The 27,741-nt window shown below is 34.5% G+C and overlaps 1 protein-coding gene across 2 annotated transcripts; it reads left to right on the forward strand.

Moving 5' to 3' along the window:
- The first annotated feature begins 19,579 nt into the window (after window positions 1–19,579).
- Window positions 19,580–27,524, forward strand: LOC117167764 (keratin, type I cytoskeletal 9-like). 2 transcript variants are annotated; one of them, XM_033352930.1, is made up of 2 exons: window positions 19,580–19,677; window positions 25,286–27,524. In XM_033352930.1, the coding sequence occupies exons 1-2, from the start codon at window positions 19,666–19,668 to the stop codon at window positions 26,813–26,815; spliced, it is 1,542 nt and encodes a 513-aa protein (XP_033208821.1). In that variant the 5' UTR covers window positions 19,580–19,665; the 3' UTR covers window positions 26,816–27,524. The 2 variants fall into 2 exon arrangements, with proteins under 2 accessions (XP_033208821.1, XP_033208822.1); XM_033352931.1 differs by having other exon boundaries at window positions 19,602–19,677; window positions 25,275–27,524.
- Window positions 27,525–27,741: the final 217 nt, after the last annotated feature.

A 27,741-nucleotide genomic window follows, 5' to 3' on the forward strand; every position in this document is an offset into this window, starting at 1 on the left:
GTTAAACCACTCATTACACTGCGTTCGACCAAGAGCATGCTCTTCGTAAGCTTCGACAAGCATTCGATGAGATTCTATCGCCGATTTACCCAAATGGAAACAAAAAATTAATGCTCCCCGAAAATCGTTGTTTGAAGGCACGTATTTCGACATTTTCAAGAGCGAAAAAAATCACGATGTCATATGAACCTTGAATGTTTGGTATTGGATATTGTTGACAGATGACAATACGCCAATTAGCACAAATGGTAAGTTCCGACAGTGCCTACAAGTGTGCCTACTGGCCGCTAGATGGCAATACCGGTTTCATATGTATACACCTGGTAACCTTGTGTGTGAATTATGTATTTAGTAATAGAGAAAAGTGAAGATCATATAATAATAATTTTAAAAATGATTTTTTTAAAATTAATTTCTGTCGAAGATTGGGCTGGCGTCATTTTAATAGATGGCCTATATATAGTACCAAATGTTGACCCGACGTGAGGAAGCCTAAGGTGGTTGACCGTTATCATTTAGCTGGTTGGCCCGACCAGTGGCGCACAAAGCTAGACCGACCGTCCGACGGTTGGCCTGACCGTGGGCCGACGCCAAATTCGCACCTGGGTACATCATACGTGTGGTACAAAGCTCGTGTTTTCTCGCAGCGGAGCACAATATACATTTCGTAAGAATACAAGGGATAATCCAGAATAATCATTAGTATCTACCTTTTTGTTGTTGCTCTAAGTGTACTCGAGAACCCATTTGCCCAGCTGATGTAATAAACATGGCGGACCATAGCACATTCATATTTAGAGCTCAAGCAGCAGTTAATAAGCGCGCGCAACATACTACTTGAGCTATTATGGATGCGCTTGAAGTCACCTTCAGCAGAACTTAATGACATTTTAAAAATTTTTTAACGCTGCAAAAAAAAGTATTGCGATTATTACGTGAGTTTCTAATAGAAAGTTTAACGTAGAATCCGAAATTCAAAAGTTTACGAGTTGATCTTGCTGTTTCTTTAAATTTTTTAACAGGAACCGAATGCGGACCCAATGGGGTCTTCACGGGTACTTTGTAGAGGCTCCATTCGGTTCCTTCGGTCCGTCAGGGACTTAACAACAGTTTCTTTTTCAGGCATCCAAAAAAAATCAGCCACTATGACTTCATCCCATATACCCCGATACCGTTATTCCATGACTTTCATATCTTGATGGAACCGTTCTCCTTGTTTTTCACTGCAGTCGCCAACATTGTCGGGAAACTTATTCAAATTTGAATCGAGGAAACATGGTTTGGATGCATCAATCACCACAATTTTTTTAAATTCATTACCATCTAATTCACAATTTTTTTTGTTCAAGGACGACGTGTGGGATTAATTCTGTCTGCTAATTCGCATTCAGTGCATCGAAAAACATAAGAATTGATCTGCCTCATCTTCAGAACAGGAAATTCTAATTTTCTCGAGTTTTTTAAGGCTAGGGCGAAACGCGGACGTGTAGGGCGAATTCTGACATCGGATTTGGATTTAGCGCGTCAACATCCATGGGAAAACACATGTCGCGTCCCCAGATCGCGACACTCTTTTTCGTGTGGCTGCGTTATTTATGCAAATAATACTTACGTATACCACCAAATGGAAATTCTACACTGAGAAAACCACTTTTATTAAATCTTTACCCGGCACGGAATTACCGCACGTTGCAGGAACATACGTGCGAGTTCGCACAAACTCGAACTTTGTATGCGATTTGCTTGGAAGAAAAGACGCAACTGACTGACGATCCTTAGCTATCCGACGCAGTAGAGGTCAGGTATATTCAACGTAATGGTGGGAAGCCCTAGAATTGATTGGCCCTTAAATCCTCTGAGATTAAATTTTTCTTTGGTGCGAATTCACACGAGGATATACTAGGGATATTCCTGAGATCGAATAGGATATCTTGGTATATCATATTGCTGTGAGGGGCACTTTTCACTTAGTGGGATAATTATTAATACAAGTTAACATAGAAACTTCTAAAGTCTGTGTAGTGCTTTTCTACATTGCCTAACACTACGCAGTATTATTCTAGAACATAAATGGCTGTGCAGTAGTCACTTCCGATTTACGCAGCTGCGCAATTGAATTTCATACTACCAAGGAAAGCTATAAATTTCTTATCACATAGCACTGCGCAAAACATTGAAAACACGGCACAGTAGATCATTAATATAGATGTGCGTTAAATGCTGTAAGTTATCGCGCACGATTGTTCGGAAACCTCTAAGAGCAGCGCAGTGTACTTTTATTTCGCTTGGGGTGGCGTAGTAGTATTCTACTATACGCAACGCTCCATAGTACTATTTTGACACACTCCTCGCTGCGTAGTAGTTTCCTACAATGCAAATGGGTACACAGTATTCTTCTTTCATACTCTTGGTTGCGCATTAAAGTATTAAAGTACTTAATTCATTCATGCAAATGTTTTATGGGAATAAACATTTTTAACGACAGTGACAAAACACTGCGTTATTACAAGTATAATATAATAGTCATCAATAAGAAATCAAGATTTAAATAAAAAATTAAATAAATTTCATCAGCGACTAATAAATAAATTGGGTTCAAAAACGTATTATGGGATTGTAAAGTTTTCGAGGAGGTATAGAAATATCTTATGGAAGGCTTGAAGTTAAAATTGATAAATTAACTGTATGTTTTCGTGCAGAATTTTATTACTATTGACTCATCAAAAAGTTTTTCGAGAAAAAGTTCTAAAAGCTCATGAAATATCAAGTTATTAATGTCCGCTTTCTTCAAATTAGGTTGAAATACGGCCTCAGTCACTATAAGATAAACTTTAGGTATGGTCAAAGAAAACCATACTATAGTGTAGGTGGCTTCGGCCTGGCTATAAATATGGCCGAATATTACTGCTCAACTGCGTACAATCTAAGATAGTAATGCTCAGCCATTATTTGAGCAAAATAATAATGATCAGTGATATGTATGGTAGGAAACTACTGTGCAGTCACAAGAAGAATACAATTGTACTGCACAGTGTTGTGTGATAATTATCTGTATTAAGCTGTTTTAGGCACTGTGAAATTAAACTTCGCACCTTCTTGCATTCTAGGATGCTACTAATCAGCTTCATGTATGGTAGAAAAATATTTCGAAGCCCTGAGGAAAATACAAATGTACTGCATAAACCTTCGCATTTTCTACTGCACATATCTATCCTTGATAGAAAACTACTGCGCATCGATAATCGTAAAGAATTGTATCCCGCCGTTTATATATTTTTCTGTGCGGTCTTGTGCGATCAGAAACTGCATTAAGCTGGTTTAGAAACCATGAAATTAAACTGCGTAGCTGCGTGAATTATCAGAGACAACCGCGCAATTATGGGCGTGGCAGAATGATACCGCGCAATGCTTTATATAGTAGAAAATCACTCCACAGCCCGAAGTGCAGTATAAATGCACTGTGCAGTCTTGAGAATTTTCTGTGAAGCCAAAAACGATTGGAAACAGTAATAACCTGTTTTAGATACTGTGCAATATAACTATGCAGTCATAAAAACTTTATAATTGTACTGTACAGCTTTGGCAACGTAACACAGCACTGCACAGCACAGCGATAAAGTTGTAGGTATACAATTACGAGTGACCGAAAGCTTTCGAGGTGAAAACTTATTTCCAGATGGTCGAGAAAGTTTCTTACAATGCGACAGGTGTTTAATAAAACCGCCTTCTGAGATACTGTCAATACCCTACTGAGTCCTAAGGGATAAAAATGTTCAATGTATCTTGCGTACACATTCCCTGTAGCCGAAATCACAATTAAATGAATAGATGCATGATTCACATTCCTCCATACGGTCTTTACTTCAAGCCCTAACTCGCTATAGTGATGAATCTTGGCCAAATAGGTTGACTGCAAATTTCGGTTAAGTGAATAGGCAATTTCGATAATTTAAACTTTTTCACCTTTTTTTTCTTGCATCACGATGTCTGGTCGATTGGCTCGAATGAAATAATCCGTTTGGATAGCAATATCCCATGCGATGTAATCTTCGTTTTCTAAAATGGGCATTGGAATGTACCTATAGTAAGGCATCTATTCTGTTAAGAGTTCTAGGTGTAGCGCAAGTTGTTGATTTATAATGCCCTCTACATCATTATGTCTGTGCGATAATTTCTGGTTGACAGAAGACACTTTTTAGCCAAATATTGGAAGCCTCACTATCTACCTCATGTTGATCTACCATTTTGGAATTTCCGCCGTGACTAGCTTTCTATCTCCATTGCCTCTGCAAAAAATTAGATAATTCGATGCATTGAGTTTTAAATGTTCACGTTAAATAATTATCGAATTCAACTAACTGGCGATTAATTTTGTATGCCGTGGTCTTGAATTATTTTACTTTGAGGATAATTTTTTTTGGTCGCAATATAATTTGAGCAGGGGTCCAGAGAATTCGACAGATATTTTGAAAATAGTTTTTTAAGTTTTTATGTGAGATGTGTGAAAAGCTCAAAAAATCGATTCGATTTGAGATCGAGCTCGTTCAAACATTCGAGTACTTGAAGCTTTCGAGCTACTCGCAAGTTTCGAGAACTCGAACGGATTCGAAAAGTCGGAAAGTGAGCATAAATCATTTTATATCATAAATCATCGTCATCATCATAAATTCGAGGTAAAAATTGAAAAATTCGATGATTTTTATCCAAATAGCCCAAGTTTATTCAAATTTAATAAACTGGTTGATTTTAATGACATTCAGTATCCGCTAGAATAATCAGTTCCTGATTAAGATTTTTCTTTTAAAAGTTTTCGATTTCCTATGCTGTTTTTGTGTTTAAATTTATGAATAATTTATTTAACGTTAACCCCAAGGATTTCTTCTCCTTTTTCAGTACATTTTCCATCCTATATGTTGATTTTGAGGATTTTTGAATCTAAAAGGCTACACTATCATGGTTTTGCATATATACACTATCGTAAGCATTCAACTAAGTTTTCTCAGTTTTTTTCTCGCATTGAACACTTAAAACACATCTCCGTACGAAAAATGAAGACGTTAGCCTTAATTTTTTTAGCGCTTGAAGTGCTAAGAAGGTTATTTTGCGTCAAAATTGCTACATTATTATGCTTTTGCATAGCCACGCTTAGATTAGCATCTAGCTTAAGGTTCTCAGTATTTTCCTAGCATTAGACATGCAAAGCATATCTTCATTAAAAAATGTAGTCATTAGACCCTATTTTTGCGCTAGGTATAGTAACGAATGAGCACCCATTTTACCAACTACATAAGGGTTTCCCACAAAACACTAAACATGGGAAAAATTCGACAACTTTGACTTAAATGTCCTAAATTTGTTGTAATTCAATAAACCGAAAGCTTGCAACGATACTTATTACTGGTTATTTTTTTCCTGGTTTTCTGATCACAAAGTTAGGTTTAAAATTCAAATCTTCGACTATTTTAATACGAACAATTTTAATAAACTCAGCACAAAGATAGGCTTGGCAAGACAGTAAGCGTCCTGCATTCAGTGTGTCACTGATTATGTAATATCTGGCAGGAAGTTCACTGCCAATGTCCGAAATTTCGCTCGCGAACTGAGGATCCATAATCACACACTCAACAAGTCAAATCTGCTCACCATCAGGCAGCATATTATTTACAGATAGCGAATACTATCTATTTCTAGGAAAAGTCTGGATCTGAGGGAGAGTTAGTTCAGAGAAAATTAATAGTTTTTCTCTGACTCATCGCGACCCAGTTATTGTCGAATACCCGCCTAAGCCAGAGAAAGTCAAAGAAGTTTAGAGAAATGTTTACAAATTTCAGCATCTATTATATAAAGACACAAAGAACATAAATAGCTTTAAGAAGCTGTGCAATGCTCTCATAGCACCTGAAAAAGAATGCCCACCTATTACTACCCAAGAGGCGAAAAAATTATTAAGGGTCGGGAAGGACTATTACGTTCAGGGACCAGATGGTATTAAGACCTTCTGGTAAAAAAGTTTCCATCGTCCCACCAGCATCTGACCCGCATTTCCACCTCATATATAAATTCGAAAGAGCTGCTGCCGAAGAGAGATAACTTGTCTAACAATTACAGCCCAAGAACTTATCTGAGCACGCTGTATAAGATTTTCACAGCTATCCTAAACTACAAGATTTTTCAGATAATCGGATCTGTGTGGCGAGAGATGTACGAACAATGTGACTTAAAGAAGGGTGTATCAGAATGTCGGGAGAACCTGCTTATAGACAGATGCATCTGTAAACACGCAGTATTCTACCAGCGCTACCTATCGATGTCTTTGAGCCCTCTGCTCTTCAGCATCATACTTCTACCGGTATCTCTCGCATTACGTCATTCTCCTGGATACATCTGCGACGGCATTAATCATCGCGTGCATAAGGTGACTTATGTATTTTATATGGATGCCCTGAAGATATATGCTTCTGGTGCAAGAAAACTACAACTTGCGTTAAATATCGTGAATGTTTACACAGGAGATATTTGTATGGTCCTTGGATTGGACAAGTGTGCCAATATTATTTTGAAGCAAGGGAAGATCACTGGTGTTCCTGTGAACCCTGATCTGTGTTATTAGACACTTTGACATTGGAGATATCGCATACCTGTGCATGTCTCTAAGGCGCATTCAGCAAATAAAATCAGTGAAGGGATCTCTCCCGAGCAGATACAAGCATCTTGTTCGGAAGATTTGGTCTTTAAATCTGTGGGTGTTAAACAAGGTATTTTTGACTTGCATGTTTGCTATTCCTTGCATATTAATTCATCTTTTCTGCGATTATACATCTTACGCCATCAAGGCGAACATGGAATTCTGAATATCCACTGTCCTTATAACTAAATTGCACTAAGTATGACTTAAATCGTTGCAAATGGCATTGATCGTTTGCTAAAAATTTTTAGGAACCACGAGATGATTGGCAAAGGAGCGTTTCTTTAGAAAGTCGTGGAGCAGGTGGCCGAGACTCTTGGTCTGAATTTCAAAATGAGAAGTGAGGAAAGTGCATTACTCCACCTATATGCTTTACTTCTGAAAGTCGAAATACAGAAAGCAAAGGTTGAAAAAATCCGTCAACAGATACTCGACAAGAAAATGCACGTGAACTTTTGCAGAAATGTAGAAAAACACTCCTGAATCCGAAAAACAGGTTTTTTACGAATATGTCTGTCTGTTTGTTCGTTATTGTGTCTGTAGATTTTTCATTTATCATCACGATGATTACTTTCGAAAGAATTGAGAGATTGGATTGCACTTTTGTACACTATTTTAATGTCTTAAAATGAAGGTCAAGTTTCTTAGCCAGCCATTTTGGAAAAAAATTCAAAAAGTAAGCGTATTTTGAATATTTTTCAGACCACTTTTTTCAAGATTCAAAAATTGTGTGTATGGATATTCATAGTATTTAAAAATGCGAACAGTTTATCTTAATGCCTTTTCCTGATAAAACAAAAAATAACCAGAGTTATAGCATTTACATAATTAAAAAAAAATCCAAAAAATAAACATTTTGAGCCAAATTTCGCACGATATGAAAAAAGTCAAGAGAAGACAAATTTTTTATTTTGAATAACCTTCAAGATTAGCATGATAAATTTTGGAATTTTCTTGAACAATCGAAAATTCAAATTTTGACAGCATACAAAAATAATGGAAAATCAAAAATTACATTTTTGCCTTTAATAATTTCAGAGTATTTCAAAAATTCTCAATTATATCAATGTTTTCTTAAATTAATTAGAAAAATAAATAAAAATACTATGTATAGTTTTTTGGTTATGTATCCAAAAGAGGGCCCGGGATGGAAAAATGAGACCATATGAACTCCCATTTGACACAACATTGCTGAAGGTTGGTGACCTTCTCAGCATAAAACACCAACCAGCTATGCCTCGATTAAACCTAATCGCCCCCTCCCCCTCCTCATTTATTTAAGATTAGTTGGACTGTTGTTGTAACTAAACTTTTCATCCGAAATGCTTTGAGAGACTTTTTTAGTGAATAATAGGAGATGAAGCAATTGGGAAACACAAATGCGATGCAGAACACAATGCGATTAAAAATTCGATTGAGAAAGTCTGTGTCACTGGGGTTGGTCCTATAATTTATAAGTTAAAAAACAATAAGGCTGCTGTGTAGACCGTATGTGTAACGTTTAAATCGTAAAAATAAAATTGGTAATAAGTAGATTCAGTTTTTGAAAAACGGCAGAAGTTGCAATAAAATATTTAAAAACAACAGTTTTTTTTTGAATGCGCATCTTTTTTTAACAATAAAACTACACGTGGTTTAGTACCAATACATGTTATGAATTGTAATAATATGCATTTATGGAAATGACATGCAATTTGACGGAGAAACTCGAGTGCGAAGTACGAGATACGTGATAACAATGTCTTCGCTATGGCGAAGCAGCTTTATCAAAACAGAATTTACAATCACAAAATTACTGTTGTCGATGCTTTGATATTTAGTTTTAAAAGGTCTGTGTACAAGTATGGGGAATATACAAAGACCGAGCGCGTAGCGCGAGGTGAATACATTATCGAGCGCAAAGCGCAAGGAAAACATAATATCGTGTGTGAAGTGCAAGAACCAAGTCGCGCGCCCTAGGCGCGCGCAAACTGCAAGTCAAGCGAGCCACGCGTTACGAGAATGTGCCCGCGGGTCTGACAGATTTTTGTTATATAGCTTTATCTTTAACTTTGTCGCTCTTACGGTGTAGGCCGCTATCCTGTCCTGCCGAACGCTCCGACGGAGATAGAGTCAATTGTCCAAAACAAGAAATGCCAAATTTTCTAGAAGTACGATTTCTGGACTGCAGTCTCGGTTGCGCACTCGAGGCTTGACATCATTTTCCAAGACTTCGAGAAACGAACTATATTCATAATCGAATTCTCGGCTTCGGCTGAATATAACATCACTGTCAAGGAGAAGGAAAAGGAAGAGATGTATCAAGACCTTAAAAGGGAACTGCAAACACTGTACTCAAAATATACTGTTCAAATAATTATTCTTTCGATAGGTTCGAGTTGAAAATTTGGGATAATAGATAGGAAGAACTAAGAAGGGTGCGCCTGGTCCTAAATTTTAATAATTATGAAAAAAGCCAAAAAAATTATGCACAAAAAAAACTTTTTTTATAATAATACAAATTTAGGACCAGACCCACAATTCTTAGTGCTTCTTCTTTAGTATCCCCAATTTTCAATTCGATGTGGTGCTTCGTGTGAATATAAGCTAGGCCTCTCAGCGTGGTTTCATCGTGACTTTTAACCAGCCGGTGTCATTTTTAGATGTTATATGCTACTAGTGGAACGCTGCGGTCGTGGTTTAACCTGTTTTCAATGTCTGACAACATTAATTTTTGTTTTAGTGAATTTGTTTTTCATGAAAATGCTACAATTTTATGGCTATTTCTACATATCAAACTTATAAGTCAGATCCATCGAGAACACACAAAGTTCGCTAAAACTCTTCTCTTTTAAGTAATTATTTTAAAAAAAGTTGTAATTTTCTAAAAACGGAAAAATTCTTGATAGCCCTCGTAGATTCTTTCTGATATGGCTCATACTTAGAGACGTGTTACAGCCTTAAAGTAGGCTCTAATGTTTCTTTCTCTAGGAGTTAAAAGTTTAAAGCAGGGGCCTTAAGTTTAAATAGAGTCAAAGCAGGTTCTAATAATCAGCTGTAGCATCAAAGTATAAATATTAGAAATGTTTTGTCAAGTGTTGAGCATTCACACCAAGAAGCATAATTACACATTAACACATTCTTGATGCGCATACTGCTGACTCTATCCGCACGCGCCGCTGACTTTAGCCGAGTATGATTTCTGATGAAGAGTCCAATTCGCGAGAAATTTTGGAAATCTCAAAACTTCAGGTAATATGAATGAAATCTTGGAACTCTCTATACGAATCCAATTAACACTGGTGCATTCATAGTTTTAAGATTTCCAGATTTCTCAGCGAGTAGCCTGTCGATACACACACACACACACATACACAAACACATGTGACTTTTCTTCTTAATATACACGAATAATCCTACGGATGTAAAGAAGCATATACTTGTAGGCATCGGTCACCACAATCACGAGAATCACCCACTCTACTATCTTCTGGATCTTTTGATACCTGAACACTTTGTTATTGAGGGTTATTACAACAAATTTTAAAAAGCATCACCTAAAGCATTATTCTCTTAAGTTACAGCTAATTATACCGAAAGGCTTCTTACTCTATTTTATAAAATAAGATACAAATATCTCACTTTTTAAAATTATTATTGAAACTTCAACATGAAATAAAATATTATTTACTGATAGAACGCTAATATCAAAATAAAATTATGAATAAACAAAAGCATCACGACAAACCAATTTCATGCAAGTTTATGTAAATGAAAAATCAAGTCTTAACTACCTACAGAATCGCATCAAATATAAAGCATCAAACTCTAAACAAGTTTGTTTATTTACGGAAAATGTCAGCCCGCCCTTAATATGAAGTAAATACGGAAAATATTATTGACACAATGGTTAAAATTGAATTCTGAAGAACCTGCGAAGATAAAAATAAAAATAATATCATAAATGAGCACGAAGAAGTTAAAACAGGCCAGATAACTAAATTGGACGTGGAATCAACCAAACCTAATTTTGAAAATAGAAAAATAATTCAGTTAATTCATTTTCTTCTTAGTACAAATATTCATAAACGAAAAGGAACTATTGAAAAAAAAAGATTAGTACCGATAGCTTGTCTCGATCTAAAATTTTTAGTAAAGACATTCCACACAAAATGATTGACATGAAATCTAAGATGCTTCAACACGCTACAGGTGTATGAACACTTCTTGAACACCTCATTAATCCATTATTTAAGTATACTACGAGCAAGTTACTCAATAGGAATATTTCTTTACAGATGAGCTGTTATTCTGTATTCCTTAAGACCTAAAGACTCCATAGACTTTCACTGAGATCCACACAATTCGCACGTGACAAGAATTATGAAGCCATTACACTCATCGAGTGCACTGGCCACGAGGTTCTACACAATTTATGAGCAATTCTGCTATTTCTGCTCCTGTGCAGTTTATTCCTCAATCAATTCTGCCAGAGAATTTGTTAAATTAATTTATCTTAAGAATACCAGTTCAAAATAAGAGTTTTGCATTCATCACGTGATAATTTACCGGAAGTTCTGAGAGTCGTGCAGAGATTAATTATTCCATCACTCTTTCTTCGACATTTTTAGGAAGGTCTTCAGGATTAAATCGAAATAATTACATGAATTTATCGAAAATATTAAAAACATAGCAATGCAAAAATTTAGTATTTTGACTTTCATTATAAATCGGACAGACGCTTGCCGACTGAAAATGATCATTATATTGAATATCGATATGTGTAACATGGAGAATTCGTAACAGTGTTGCTTAAGTTTGATCGATGAAAGCCGACAAGAAAGTCTATTGTAATGCCTGGATCGTCGCGATCCAACTGTATTTATACATGTGCAGGTATGGCTGTCTTCTTTAGTTAGAGAAGACCTGTCAGACCCTGAAAACCATTTTTTAGTTCTATAACTAAATTATAAGTTTCGGTAAAAAGCGAAAAAACTAGTGAAATAATTGTTAGTGTAAAGTGAGGTGGCCCCAGGATTATTATATATTCAAATAAGATGAAGATCTCTTCGGTAAGAATATTTCAAATTATCTTTTAACTATCGGCTAGAACATTACATCCTAATTGTTTACTGAATCACTACATTTAATTTGTATACAAATAAATATGTAGGAAGTGTCTAAATTCAAACGTGCCTGAATTATTATTGCATAATATAAAGCTTCTTGATCATCCTTCATGTATGAAATATAAATCTCAGGAGGGATCACCTTTTACTAAAATAAATAATTTCAAATAGTTATAATTTTTATATTAGTATTTTTTTATATTTTGCAGTTAATGTGCTTCTTAATGGCTGGATTGACTATGATTTTGGCAATTCACACAAAGGCTGCCAATGAAACTGATATGAAGGTTTTAGAATCAGTGGATTTTGGTGAACTTGAATCTGAGAACAAATCTAGTGAGGCACAAAGGAAAAGAGACTTTGGTTATACTTATAACAAACCAATTATATTTAACAGGCCTCGTTTCAATTCTGGATTTAGTGGCAGATTTTCTAAACATCCTAATCAATTTAAACGTCCTTTTACCCAGTACGGTCTACCCTCAACAAGTCAAGAGCAAAATATCAATCAACAACGACCTCATAATCAATATGTTCAACCAAATAAGCTACCCTCTAATAATTTACAAAATCAAGGAGTACCTAGTTCAATCAAGATCGTAGACTTTTCCGAAACCAATCCAATTGCAAGTCAGAATAACGAACCCTTCCGGATTGGTACTGCTAATTATCTACCTCCAAAAAATCAAAAGTTACCAGACTATGCTGTACCTGATGCTTTCTCTGCTTCGCAACAAGGATCAATTCCAGGAAATCAGAATCAACAAATTAATCATCAAAATCTTCAAGAAAATTTCCAAGATCAGAGAATTTCAGATGCCGCTCTTTTCTTAAGACAAAACGCTCAAACGCTTTCTCAACTATATCGAGCACCTGCCTCTGAACAGGAGTATGCTCCTATTAATGAATATGTTAATGAGGCTAATCAATCTCCTAATTATCAACATTTTGATAACAATCAGCATTCTCAAACCGAGAACTTTCATGTCTCTCAAGGATCACAAGGATCTCAAGTATTCCCAGGACCTTTACCTTCCTATGCCTCTGGAATCCTAAGTTCGCAGGAGACCCTTCAAAATATCCAGTCTCTTGAAAAAGACAGATTAATCTCTCAGCTTCAGCAAGCTCTTATAAATCAAGTTCAATTTCAAAATTCGAAAACTTTGGGAAGGAGCTCTCCAAATCAGGATGCTCGTCAGCAGAAGGAAAGCGAGCCAACGAATCCAGGTGGTCCTCCATTGGTGAGTCCTAGTGCATTTGGAAGTGAACAAAGTGTCTATGGTCACACATCTTTCTTATCTGGGTCTGCCATCAGTCCTCCAGGGTTCGGGCTGGGATACGGTCTCTCAACATCCGGACAAGGACCAATAGCACCACCATCAACGACGCCACTATCCCAGCCCCAGGGACCAATCGGAGGTGGTAGCAGTCAACCCGAAGCAGCTATTCCTGCAGCAGGAGGATTTACCCCAACCATTTCAGGGTTTCCACAATTTGGTACCTACATTCCAACTCTAATCCCTGGAAATAATTTTGTAGCAAATGTTCCTTCATATGATAATAGATTTTTTAATCCTGGTTCAGTTACTGCTCCAAATAATCCAGTTGGTTCTTCTCCCACTCATTTCGGAATTCCGATTCCCACTTTTTCGGTACAAAAATCTGTTTTTAGAAATCCTACTGTTATAGTATCACCAGCTTCTCCTGGCCGACCTGGAGTTCAAATTTTGAATCCGGATAATCCGCTTTTTGATCCTGTTAAACCAGTCCATCCAGGAGGTAATCCAAGTCATCCAGTAGGTTCATCAGTTCATCCAGTTGTTAGTCCAGCTCACCCAGTTCATCCAGTGGGCAATCCAAGTCATCCAGTTCAACCAGGCCATCCAGTTAAGAATCCAGTTTATCCAATTGCGAATCCATCACATCCTGCCTCAAATCCCATTCATTCAGTTGCAAGACCAGTGATTCCAATTAGTCCAGTTCGGCCAGTAGCAGCTCCAGCATATCCAATAATAATACCAGTGCATCCTACGTATGGCGTTCAACCAAGCTTCGTTAACACTTTATTTATAAAACCTTTAAAAACATTATTTCCTGTGTATTACTATCCAAATGGGCCTGCTCAGCTTCAAAAAGCCGGTTCAACGACTCATCCTTGGAATTATGCTCCCACGTTTCAACAAACTAAACCAACGCCTAATTGGAAATGAAAGTTTTTTTTTATGTCCATTTTGATTGAACCGTTGCAAAGTTTTGACTTCATGGTTACACGTTGTCCTTTATGTAAGGGTTGTACATACATGTTCTATTTATTATTTTTGTAATAAAAGTATGTTTTTGTTTTATTTGTTATTTTTGTATATTTATTATACTTTCTGATTATAGTAATAGTGTTTTGCGCGTTATTTTTGAAAAGTAATTCGTTACGACTATCGTTAATTAGGAAAGTAAATACTTATTTTTTTCCTCCTTTATCGTGAGAAGTTTTATTTAATATTTATATACAGATTATAGTTAAATAGTTTGAAATTACGATTATTATAACATATTATTTCAATTCAAACAGGTTTCGTCTATAATGATAGGTGTAAAAAGTTTTTCACACACAGAATTAGAAAGATTTTAATTTTATGAACCGAAGGAAACAGTGAAAATCTAGATCGCATACTAAATTTTTGTATTTTGGTCATAACATTTTACAAATTTGTTAACAGTATTTTCTACGTGTGAAAATACTTGCGTACTAAAATTTATTCAAAAAAATGAAATGCTATTTATCATTTTATAAACACTGAGAAGATTGGACTTCAAACAAAAAAATTATGTTAGTTTTCACTCTGAAAATAGCATAAAAATACTTCATTGAAAATTGTTCATTCTAGAAGGTTTTTAATACAAATTAGTTCACTTGGCAATGGTTAAAACTAAAAATGATGCTTGCATTCTAAATTTTAATCACTTTAATGCACTTTATCTTATTCAATAAGCGAGTTTAAATATATACTACAGACAAATAAAAGAAACGAGACTGTCATTTTTATTTTTCATAGTAATTGCCAAAAAATGGTAAGTCCTGAAATTTAATTTTGTGATCATGGTAGTTTTTATATTTTAGACTATACTAAATTTTAAAACGCATGAAAACCACTAGATTACAGAATTTTATTTAAGTCTTAGAAATAGTTGTAGAAAGTCGAGATTATAAGTAAATAAACAATTAGGACTTCCGATAACCTAAGAAGAACTCTCACTCCAAAGAAAGGTGTGTGTGTGTTTGTGTGTGTGTATGCTGGTCTGGCTGTGATGCTCAAACCTGACCTCGAAAGTGGTTTGATAATTCTAACCATGGAGCAAAGTTGTGCTATTGGCGTATTCCGAGCAGACATGTTACCTTAGTTGTCAGTATGGGACCTGTTAGTGGATTGCAATTATGCAATCTTTGTCATGTAATAAGGAAGGTGCGCTAGATTTGAAGATCAATTACCTACTTTAAATTGTTGAAGCTTACCCAGACAGGAAAAGAAATCTGATTTCAAAACATTAAAATTATTTGCACAGAAGTGAAATTTATACATATAAAGGGAGAGTCATAAGGCCGGTCTCAATTTAATATTATAGATTAAAAATATATCTTAATTGAACATTATTTTTATTCCCGCAGCCATATGTACGCACAAACTGTCAATGACCATTAATCATTGGCAACAGTCCATCTGTAATTTTAGTTATTCAGTACACAATGCTGATGCAATCATAAAAGAATTTTTTAGGTGAGACAGTTTTTAAATTAAATTGGAGTGAGCTTTTAATATAGTTTTTATGGAAACAGTTATTATCTAGATGGATGTTTACTTTCTTTCCACTTTGTCAGAAGTAAAAATACGATAACTTGAAATTAAATATTTTAAATAGTTTTCTGATACATTTTTAATTGTACACATAAGTATTAATACCTATAATATATAATGCTTCCCTCCGAAGTAAAAATGTGCTTAAGCGACATTGTCGTTTAGGTCCATTTTTTCATTGTCAGATATAAGAGAGTAACCCTAAACCGCAAAGTCACTTATGTATCTTTCGATCTTGGACAACAAAATATGTATTCTGAAATCTAGTAGTGTTCATTTTCCATCCTTAACCAGCTATCTGGGTAATAAAAATCTATTCTTACAGGCAATTTCTAAAATTGTTATTGTTTATTGAGATATCAAAATTCCAGAATGCATTGTTTTACGATTCTGTTAACTAACGATCTACATTCTCCATTGTGTCGAAATCAATAAAACTATTATTATTTGTAAAAGAAAAGAAAGTTATCTCTACCAAGTTTGCGGTTGACCAACTGTCTCGAATAAATATCGAATTTTAGATGTCATTAAATTAGTCATTTGTATACAGGTCTTTCTCCTTTTTTAACGAAGGTATAAAATAAGAGCAAGTGACTGGCCGCTTCGACGATGACTAAGGGCGTTCACCTACAGACAAATCGGAAGTGAATCGAAGGTAATGCCAATTTCCGTTATCTCACGGGAGAAAGTAAAAAGAAGTAAATAGGCTTTTCAAATTTACTAAACAGGCTGTGAACCTTTATTAAATTCTACTTTCCATCACCGTTTTTTAAGAGTTTGAAACATGACAGAATTATTCACATGAAAAGAAATTGCATATCATTAATTCCATGTAAAGATGCACATCGAGACGAGAATGTCTCGAGTCCCGCTTGATATTGACCGTGTTCGAGATATTTTTGTTATCGATGACTTTTGGTTTTAATTATTTAATCTCATCCTGTTCCGACTTAAACATGTAAGCAAGATAGGGGAAGATTATCGACAAGGTTTACATTTTGAGTTATTCATTTTACACAAATGTCAAAAATGAGGAAGCAGAATTAGAAAATTATGGAACCACAATCACGACGAATAAGAATGACAAAAGCGATTATCGCTAGTTTCGAGCTCATAAAAGTAATTATCTAATACTAAATCAAGTAATTGGGTATAATAATTTTAAAAAAATCTAACCACCTCACTTATAAAGCATTCAAAACAAAAGAAACCAAACTTTTTTTTAGACATAAATGAAATTCAATTTAGTAACAAAATTACTGACAGCAGAAAAAGGAAAATTTAAATGAAATTTAAATGTCCGAATAATCGTGACTTAATCGTGCTTAGCTTTTGTAAATTATTTCACTTAATTTAATATTAAATGATTATTTTAATGCACAAGGAGCTTCCAATAGGATTTCCTTGGTCTTCTTTTTCCCACCTGAATATTCAGGGCTTGAAAATAGTATTCTAAAACCTTTTTTCATCAATTGATGTTATATAAAATCAAGGTGAATGAAGTAAGGAATATTGTTAATAATTAACTTAAAGCAGAAGTGATGAGAAGTAAATAGAAATGATTCCTAATATTTTCGACTAATTTGTCGCGAAATCAAGTATATTTAAATGAACTTAAAGTACAGTAAAGTGAATAAAAATCTTATCCGAAAAAATAAAAATTAAATGCATGCAAATTAAAATAGAATTATAGTACATTCTAATTAAATTTTATCAAGCGAAAGTTAAATAATTTCTAAAGTGAATGCAAATAACTGCCATTGGCAATATATGTACTTTTTGAATGCTACCTGAATTAGATGCGTTAAATTTTGCAAGCTTTATAGTAACGTCAAAGCTTTCAAGGTTAGATTCTTTGAAATAGTAACTCTTTTTTTTGTTGTAAAAAAATTAGTATTTAATTACCTACGTATTTGAAACAGAGATCGGAACGAAATGTCAGGTTGCTAGTGACACTAACGAAATTAGAAGTGTAAATATAATGAAAGTGATTCATTTGATTATTTCGTAATAAACTGAAGTATCACATAACTCCGATATTATGTCTAATCAATACCTCTATTACTGAAACTAACGAAGTTAGTAATGTCAATATATTTAAAGTTATTAATTTGGTTATTTTCGTAATAAACTGAAGTTTTACACAATTCAAATATATCATATCGAATGTATTATCACATTATAATGAATATATTATGAATATTATTAGTGAAACTAACGAAATTAGTAATTTCAATTAATTTAAAGTTATTAGTTTGATTATTTTCGTAATAAACTGAAGTTTCACATAACTATGATATTAGGTCTAATTAATACTTTTATAATTGGTTATATCAAAGAAACAATCATCCGAAATGGTAATTGGATCCTTAAATTGCAAGGTAAATCCTTCCAAAATTAAAAATGTGTACTCAAATTTCATTACAATTCAATTATGATATGGAGTATGGAATACATAGTAGCTGGTTAGGGGACATACCGTCTATAATTAACTACAAACGACAATTCTTAACCGATTTCGATGATTGCTTGTCAGAAATGCTTCACAATAATTGCTTCAGAATATCACTAAGCCCTATTCTCAATGTGGTTCTGTGGACTTAATTATTTAAACACAGAACGTCAAAATAAGACATTTTAACAATATTATCTATTTTTCTCTGAACCCAAAAGCAAAATGAAATTGTTACGTATCGGAATAAAATTACATATATTTGAGAAATATAAATGTTTTGTTTAGGGATCAAGCCAATTATTATTCAAAATAATATAACCCATTACTTGGATTCAATGTCTAATCGCAGAAATTTTGTTTAAAAATAAAAATGCTTAACTCTCATACAGAAGTAACGTTGAGAGCAAAGTGTTAGGCGGATACACCTAACAAATCTTCCCTATATCCTTCTTCCTTATTATGTCTGTCATACAGCTTGGTTATACTGTTTCGCAACAGAGAGAATAGATTTTTCATACTTTTTTAAGAATGTGAAAACTTTCATAAAAAATATTAAATTTTCTTTAATTAATACTGTAGTTTTCAAATCTGAAATCAAATGGATAAATTAAAAGTTTTTATACACTTATTTTTAGTTTTATTCTTATATTATATATATCAGTGAATTATGCAAATGCATTGAATACGTTCGCACTTCCATGTATCAATTGAAACAATTTTTCTGCACTTTGTAACACTACTCACTTGTAGGTACAAATTGAGTTTGTTTTCTCAATGCAGGCATATTACAATGAAAAAATAGATGTAGGAAGTTTGAATGAAAGCAAGTTTTATAGCGGCGAAATTATAGACCTATTACAGCTCGAATTTCAGCAAAGGATCTTTCATCATGATGCTTGTCAAGAAAGTTATTTTCTACTAAAATACAAAAGAATTCGTAATGAAAAGAAAATAGTATTTTTGTGATTTTTGTGTCAGTTTCAATGGTCGCTACTAAAGTGTCCTTAAAAAAAGAATGAAACAAAATGAAGGACAACGAAAAACACAATAAATTAAGGATAATACATTTCTAATTGAAGAAACCCTAGCGGAAGTTGCGTATTATGTTAATGTGCTTTACTTCATTGTACTTCATTGTTGTTCTATCTCTTTATCTTTCAAGTTATTATAGAAAGAAGGAAGTACACTTTTTTCCTGGTTCACTCATACAAGTTAGTAATTTCTTTATGTGTACATACCATCGAGGCAGGTATTCGAAAACACTTTCATTTTTTTCTATGCGAACTCTGTGTGCATTATGGACCCCCTAATTTTCAGTGATTAATTGATATTTTAATAACACTGAAATAAGTAGACGTAATATTCGTATTTGTAAATGTGAACGCGCTTGTCGAATGTGTAAACCTTACCTTCACCTAGACCTTTCTTATTTCACCAGGCGAGAGGGGACTCCCGATATAAAAGGTCTCATCTTGTTTGCAAAGGCACCAGATACTATAGCTTACTTCCTGACTCGGTAGTCGCTTGGGAACGAGACAAGCCACCGAAACAACGCTGTTAACATTCAACATGCGGTCTCTCGTAAGTGTTTATTTACAACAGGATTCTCCACAATTCTTATTTAAATCGGCCTTTAATGAGGTCGCAAGTCATACTGGTCACTGGATTTAAAAAGTTACCTTAAGAGTTTTAATTCGTTGTGTAATAATTTCTTTCTAAGAAAATGCATCCACACTGGAAGTAGGAATTTTCAAATCTGTGTTGCATGTTCAAAGTAAATCGACTTATTTAATTAGGATAATTTTAGAGCAATCTGGTATTATGAAATAATAAACTTTATTCACATTATTTGTTAATAAAGAATACAATAATCAAATAATAATTAATACTTAACTGAATCCAAATCAAGTTACCTTAACCTTAAGCATTTTATATCGGCTACTGGGTCCAAATCCCAAGAAAAGACTACATTTCTTCAGTACCCGTGTTATTTGAAAAATATTAGTCATTTTACAGTTTGTGGTATTTGTTCTTTGATTTGATTGAAAAAATGTCTATAGGTTTTATACAATTTTGATGATTATAATAGTTAAACTTGAATAAAAACTACAATAATGCATTTATTATATTTTTACGGAAAGTATGTAGTGTTCTAAAACTATAGAGTATAGTCACAATTATTGATTAATTTTAAAACTCCTAAGAAATTTAGTTCTAATAAAAACTAACTAGTAGAATATATAGAATCTTTTAATCAAAAATGAGCTGCTGATTAAGAAGATTAGATAGGGATTACTTGTTGATAATATGATATAACAATAAAGTTGAAAGTTAAAATAAACATCTATTAATAGACAAATAACTATGACCCAAAAAAGCTGCCGGAAAAAAACAAATTTTTGCCATGAAATATTTTAGTGTATTTAACTTTACAGGTGTTTCAAATAACAATTAAGAGTATTTATATATAATGTATGATATGCTTATCACGATTTCATAGTCGGTTTAACAATTTTTTGTGTCTGCAAATTAATCTGGCAACACTCCGTTTTCATTTAAGGAAATATTCATGGGAATGCAAAGAGGAGTTTTTGAAGACTGTCAATAAATCTTATCCCTTGTAGTCCCCCTTGACAAGAAAGAAACCACCTTTTCTACTTTAATATACACTTCTTTCAAATGCCAATAATTTCACACCCTACGTAATGGGCGAAAAAATAATTTGAGTCATACAGGTATTATATAAAATATTCATGCAGTTACAACCGGTGAAAAACACCCTTGAATTCGGAAAAACTACACCTAGTAGCGTAAATTCGTTTGCTCATTGTTTTATATACAAACACTGGCTTTAATTTTTATTCAAAAAAATAGACATTGGAATCTTCTATTGCTTTAGTTTTTAACAAAAAATCTATTGTTTATTATTCAGATAGTTTTAGCTAAGAAATCCATAACTTCGTGAACAACGCAACAAAGGTAGTCCGATGAAGGTTTGTGACTGTACGGAGCCAAAAGATAGGTAATTTAAATTCATTTTGTGGAAAAGCTAAATCTTTCCAGTTTAAAAAGTGAACAATTATTGTCTCCTATCAATTTATCACTCCAGAGAACCATGGACAATTAATATGCAGTCACACCTGCGGATAAAATGAATTATATTTATTATATAATGGTCCAAATGCGCGTTTTTCGTAAAAAAATTGTTTAAATAATGACTATATATTGCTCATTTATATTCAGTTTCTAATTAGAATTTATGACATTTGTATTTTCTCCAAAAAATCTCAGTCTGATTTAACAGAAAGTAGCCGCTTCCCCAAAAACCACATTTTTGACTAAATTGTTTATAAAAAAAAAGGAAAATGTTGATTTACATACATTTTGTTGAGCAGTTCTCGACCCACATTCAGAAAATCCCCATCAGGAGTTTAAACTGCAATTTTGAATTTTTAGCAGTTAAGTGCACAGTAAAAACAAAGTGTTAATCTAACGCCAATTTCAGGGTACCAAATACCTGCAACAAAAACTAGTCTTGGTAGTTTGAATAATACCACTTCACAAGGTATCGTTTCCCTCGGACTTGGGGTACGAAACGTCACCTACTGTCAATTATTCTTACAGTTTTGCGGTAAAAACAATCGAAGAGTTTCGTACCCCAACAGCGAAAGAGATAAAACACCATCTTGAAATTAACTGCAACAATTTGACCCGAGAGTTTATAGTGTGTGGTTAATAATATTATTATTACGATTACACCATTTTAGCATCGCTATATTGTTGGGAATCGAATAATTCAGTGTACGGGGCGGGATAAGAGGAGGTACATGTTTTCAGATTAATCTTGAATTCTTCTGTTGCTTATTTAAGCAACACGTTCTGGTTAATCTCTCTAGAAATCACCCAAGGTGAAGAGCTTCACAAAGTCACCATTTAAAGCTCTCCGCGCGGGCCTATTAGTACCCAAGGCATTTTATTTCAGGCGTCTCTCTCTCCGCTGACGCTCTTCGTCAGGCATTTCTAATAAACTATTTGTCGCCATACTGTCCTATCCTAGCGTATCTATTTAACTTCTTAAAGCTCACTACAATTTTGCATGCAAGTTCCTGTGTTTCTATGACTTTTTATATCTTTTCGACTTAGAATTTCGTTTACATACTCCAACCATTCTTTCATTGGTCTTTTTCCGAGGACGCAACCATTTATTTCATTTAAATATGTAGATTTGCTTTGTTTGTCATTCTCATTTTATTCTCTCAACATGCCCAAAGCATCTAATAAATTTATTTCATTCTTATCGCAAAGTGTTATCTCTGCTCCACCAACTTTAACCCTAATTAGTCACTCGGGCTGAAATTCAGCCCAAAACGTTTCCGAGCTGCTCGTAGAGCCTCCTTGGTTCCTTTAACTACTTTGATTTTTCTAAAATATTTAAACAATTAATTTCGGTGGCAAAGCTGAAAAATCATCTTATTTTTTTGTATATTTAGATCATAATCGCCTTTCTCAGTCATCTAAAAGTTCTCCCACCTCGATAAGTAAATTTCTTCACTCGCACATCCTGTGAGGCATATATTCATTACAAGTTTCGAAGCATTTGAGCGACAATACCATCTACACCAGCAGCCTTACCATTTTTTATATTTTTAATTATATACCTAAAGTTTTCGGTAAATGTTCGCATTGATGACGGGTGCATAAATCTATTTATCTTTAATATTAATTGAATCTTGGGTCGATTCATATTGCTCTCAATATAATATATTTCTGTTTATATCATTTTAATTATGAAATTGGGTCTTAAACAAATAAATTTTTTTTAGTTTGATTGTTGTTTTTTTGACAAATTAAAAATTTAATGGAAAAAATTATAAAGATGACTAAAAAATTATTACAATTCCGTGAAAAGACCGAAACGTTGGAAAAAACTAGGAAGAAGGTTTTGCAAAAGGGTTATAACCATTTACTCTACAATGCCGATGTCATAAATTTAAACTATTAAGTTGCCTTAAACCACGTGGTTTCTCTGATTAGGGGTGGGTCAACGAAAGGCCACGTGTCCCAAACTTTTTCGCACTTTCTGGGGAGCGGCAGGGTCGCAACCCTCAAATTTTGCCACGATACTGGAACCTAAGAGAGATACTGAGCGCCGCGCCGGTCGTTCGGGCTCGGTTGCTCGTTTCGCGTGGCCTTTCCGTTGTCAGAGAATTAGAGCCACTTTTGCTCGCAGCGGGCAGCCTGCCTTGCAGCCTGTCAAACTGCCCGACCAGGGGTCGCAGTCACCTGCCAGCGCGGGCGGCATGCACCCTGCAAGCGTAACGGCACTAGTTTGGGAAACGCTAATTGCTATTTAATGAGAATTAACATATTTTAGGTGTAAAAATAATATTTTGTGTTATTAAAAAGCAAATAAAAACTATTGATCGGTATAAAAAAGTAAAAATCTATTATTTAGGGGTGTATAAAGATCCCTTTGTTCGCGAACAGTCAAATATTTAAACGTGTTAGGGTAGTTGAGGAGAACTTTCAGGAAAAAAACTAAATCAGTATTTATAATTTCTCCTGCGTAGATGGAAAGACTCCCATCGAGGAATAATTTTAAAGTAAATAATTATAAAATACATTAGAAATTGTAAATTCTTTTCTTTCAAAGCAGACAAAGATTTAGATCATTTCCCTCAAGCAACTAACATTTTCATAGACTCTTATAGCACTATTACTTCTCAAGGATTCATATTATTATCACCTGCAGCTTTCTTTCTTGTTATACAATAATTTATTATATGCCCACACGACGGAAATATTTAGAGATATAAACGGACAATTAAAATAAATAAATTCTAAACAATTACGCAAAACGTCATTTTACATGTTGAATTGATTACTCATGTCGTGTGCGTTTTTTCTTAAGTTTTCAAATTCCTCAGTCAAGCTTTAATTTCGTTTTTGAAAGTCGGTGGCTTCAGAAAACATATGTGTAAAGCGTGCAACATGACTCATTTTATCAGCTCTAATAGGTCCATACACATTCAATGTTTGTTGTTGTTCTACGATTATTGGATAGTATTTAAAATCACCATTTTGTGTTTCCTCTAATATTACTCCACGGTAAACATTATAAAAACGATCATACAAGTATAAAGGACAAGTTTTCCCACCAACGAATGTTTGCCTAAGTATTCGATATGATGATTTATTTTATTAGAAATTCCTGGTTTGGTTGGTGATATTTCTTTGATACAAAGAAATATTTTCTTGAAAAAATCGGAAAATTATGAAGTCAAGGAAATGATTTCTTGGAAGCGAAGAAACTAGTTTCTTGGAAACTGTTTCTCACACCGTGATAAATATTTTCGAGGGGGGGGGGGTAGAATCTGGGCCAACACCCACCCCCTGGCTACAGCCTTCACCATCTTAAAAGTATAAAAAATTAATTATATTTTCATAAATTTATCATCGTTAAAATTTTCATCATATATCACTGCGTAAACCTTGAGATATCTGAAACATAATATTATGTTATTTGTATGTCAGAAATAATTTTACGTTTTCTTAAATCGAATGAGCACGACGCACGTTCTTTATGACAGAATATCATCTATGTATGTCAAAAGTAATTGGATATAATACATAGTCCTTGATATCAGCGCTTATTATATTATTAAGTTAATTAGTGCGTGAATAAATTAAACCAGAAATTATTTCTGCTTATTTTTGAACTTCTTTGGCATAAGGGAACTGTATCAAAATAAAACTAAGGAAGAATTTATATTAAAAATGTATTTTTAACGTTGGACCATGAAGATTTTTTTTACTTAAAACTTCATTTATAGTATTAAAAAATTTCTTGACCAGGGATATGCTCGCGCTTGTAACATTGGATGCTTAGAAACAGGAAAGAAATCTAACTGCAAATCGGATTGACTTAATTTCTTGAGATTATAACAATTTTATAGATCAAAATTGCTCCTCTCGTTAGAAAAAAATGGACCTAAAAGTTCCAAGAATGTCTAAATTTGTATTGAATATTTCAATAAACGATTCTATATCAGTACTTCCGAGGCTTTACATATTGATCTTAAAACTGAACCATTTCTAATATATAAAAAAGTGGTTTATTGTATTATTTTGCAATTGAAACATACGTATTTGATTTCTTTACTGAATTTTAAATACAGATTTTTTGCAGATCCTTTTGGTGTCTGCTTCTGTGCTGTTCTCCGGTTTCACTATCAAAGAGGCAAATGGAGATATGAAAGTGTACAGACGACATCGATTAAATAAAGACAAACGTGGTGCCGCTGACTATCCCATGACGAGCTACGCTTCACCATCATACTCACAAACCGGATCTTCACTATCCCATTCTGGATACTCCCTCAGGCCAGGAATTCAAAGTTTCGCCGGTTTTGGAGGCTTCGGAGGATATGGAGGTTCCGTAGGCCATGGCCTTCAATTTTCTGATTCCTCATCATCAGCAGCTGGTCTTGGTTATAATCTCGGCATTAGTTCCGGAGGAGGGCATGGTCTCAGCCTTGGATCCGGAAGTGGTAACGGTTTAAGTCTTGGATCCGGAGTTGGTCACGCACTCAGTCTTGGGGGACTTTCTCTAGGAGAACAGAGTGGACACCTTATTCCCATTCAATCAAAAACAGGACCAGTAACTTTTGGTTCCAATGGAGGAGGAGCAGGAGGAGGAGGAGGATCATCCTCCAACAGTGGTTATTCCTCATCCCCACACTATAGTGGACTTCAAAGTATTTCAGCCTTCGGAGGTGCTCAATCTGGTGGTCACAATTTACCTCTAGTTCTTGGATCATCACAAGGATCAAGTTACAAATTTCCTGGATCATCCGGCATCACTGGGTCGCACGGATTATCATTAGCTTCCCTGGGATCTGGTGGATCACCAACTTACAGCCTTCCATTTTCTGGAGCAGGACAACATGGTTCCGGTGGCTACCTAATTTCTGCAGCATCTCATGGCTCCTCCAAATATAGCATTCCAATATCATCGGGTTCATCTGGTTATACTCTTTCATCATCAGGATCTCCTCATGCAGCAGCAACTTATTTTTCTCCAGTTTCATCCGCTTATAATCAAGCTAATGCTCAAGAAGCATCAGGTGGTTCCAGATATGCTCAACCAATTTCTTCATATTCAGGTTCTGACTCTAAATCAAGTCCCTACACGAAATATATACCAGCTTCTTCTGATGGAAGTACTTATGCGACTAGTGATTCCTCCAACAGTTCTCCAGTCTCCAGTTATAGTTCTCAAGGAACAAGTTATAGTTCACCAAGCCTCACCTATGCAGGGTCCGGTCAAACTGAACTAGCAGGTAGTCCAAGCTATGCTGGCTTAAGTGGTTCTAACCATGCTAGTTCTAGTACAAGTCAATCAACTGGGAGCTTCAAACATGCGGGAACCAGTTATAGCACACCTAGTGCTAGCTATTCCAGTGCCAATTACCAGAGTCCTGCTTCTAGCTATTCGAGTCCAGCTGTTCAGTATGCTGATTCTGGTTCCAGCTATCTAGGATTAGGTGGATACGCACCTCAAAGTAGTCCCCAAGCAGAATCAGCTGGAGCTTATTCGAGCTTGTCTGCGCGATATCGTAGGCACCCTACTACAAAAGCTGTTGATAATAAGGAATCTGATCTTTCCATGTACGATACGATCTCGTATTCAGCTCCTATTGAATTTGGATCGAATTAGACGAATTAATTGACAGCCAGTTTTCTCGAAAACTGCAAGTAGACGTAACTTCCAGTCGATACTAGAAGAAAAGGAGGTTTAATGTTGCAAAATTTTTGATTTCAGTTTGGAAAGTATTTAGTCCGGTTAGACTAGACTATTGTTGGACTGACTTTCAGAGTTCACTTGCTCACTTTTTTATTTCTTAAGTTTAATGATCTCAGCTTTAATTGAGGGCTTTTGTATTTTTTTTTGTTTATAGAATCTGGGTATAAATCGTAATTAGATTACTTAAGATTTAGACAATTTTCTAACTATTTAAGGTGTAGGTTCCAGATTTCCATTATTTGAATTGTTGTTTCAAGAATTTAAATTAAAGAGATAGTTGATAAAATTTTTTCCAGTATCGAACTGGAATGTAGAAAATCGATGTTGCGAAAACCTAATTTCTTATTTATCGACACGTATTTTGTCATGATTTGGAAGGAAATCGTTAACTGCAAATCGGATAAGTCACCTGAAAGTAGTTAATGGTAGGCGGCTCAAGGGACTTATCCGAAATGCAGTTAAAGGTGTTCTTCCAGATCACGGCAGTATTGTAAGAATAGCATTTATCTATTTATGACTTTGTTGACTATTGTTGAATTTATTATAAGCTCTGCAGTATTGAGGTGTGATCTTAATTGTATAGTATTTTGTACCTTTTTGTAATAAAAAGCTTTTTCTTGTACCTTTTTCATGCGTTCCACTTTTTACATACGGGAAATCATTATACTTATTTCATTTATTCACGCGATTGCATATATGAGACGTCGGCAACAGTTTCTTATACGCTTTATAAATTTAAATCTCATTGAAAGATGATACACGACAGAAGCATCTACTCATTAAGGCTCAGCACTCCCAGTAACACATTTCTTTGCTTTCAACGCATCCAAGGTTAATTC

This window comes from Belonocnema kinseyi, chromosome 2 (genome assembly GCF_010883055.1).
Source record: "Belonocnema kinseyi isolate 2016_QV_RU_SX_M_011 chromosome 2, B_treatae_v1, whole genome shotgun sequence".
Lineage (NCBI taxonomy): Eukaryota > Metazoa > Arthropoda > Insecta > Hymenoptera > Cynipidae > Belonocnema > Belonocnema kinseyi.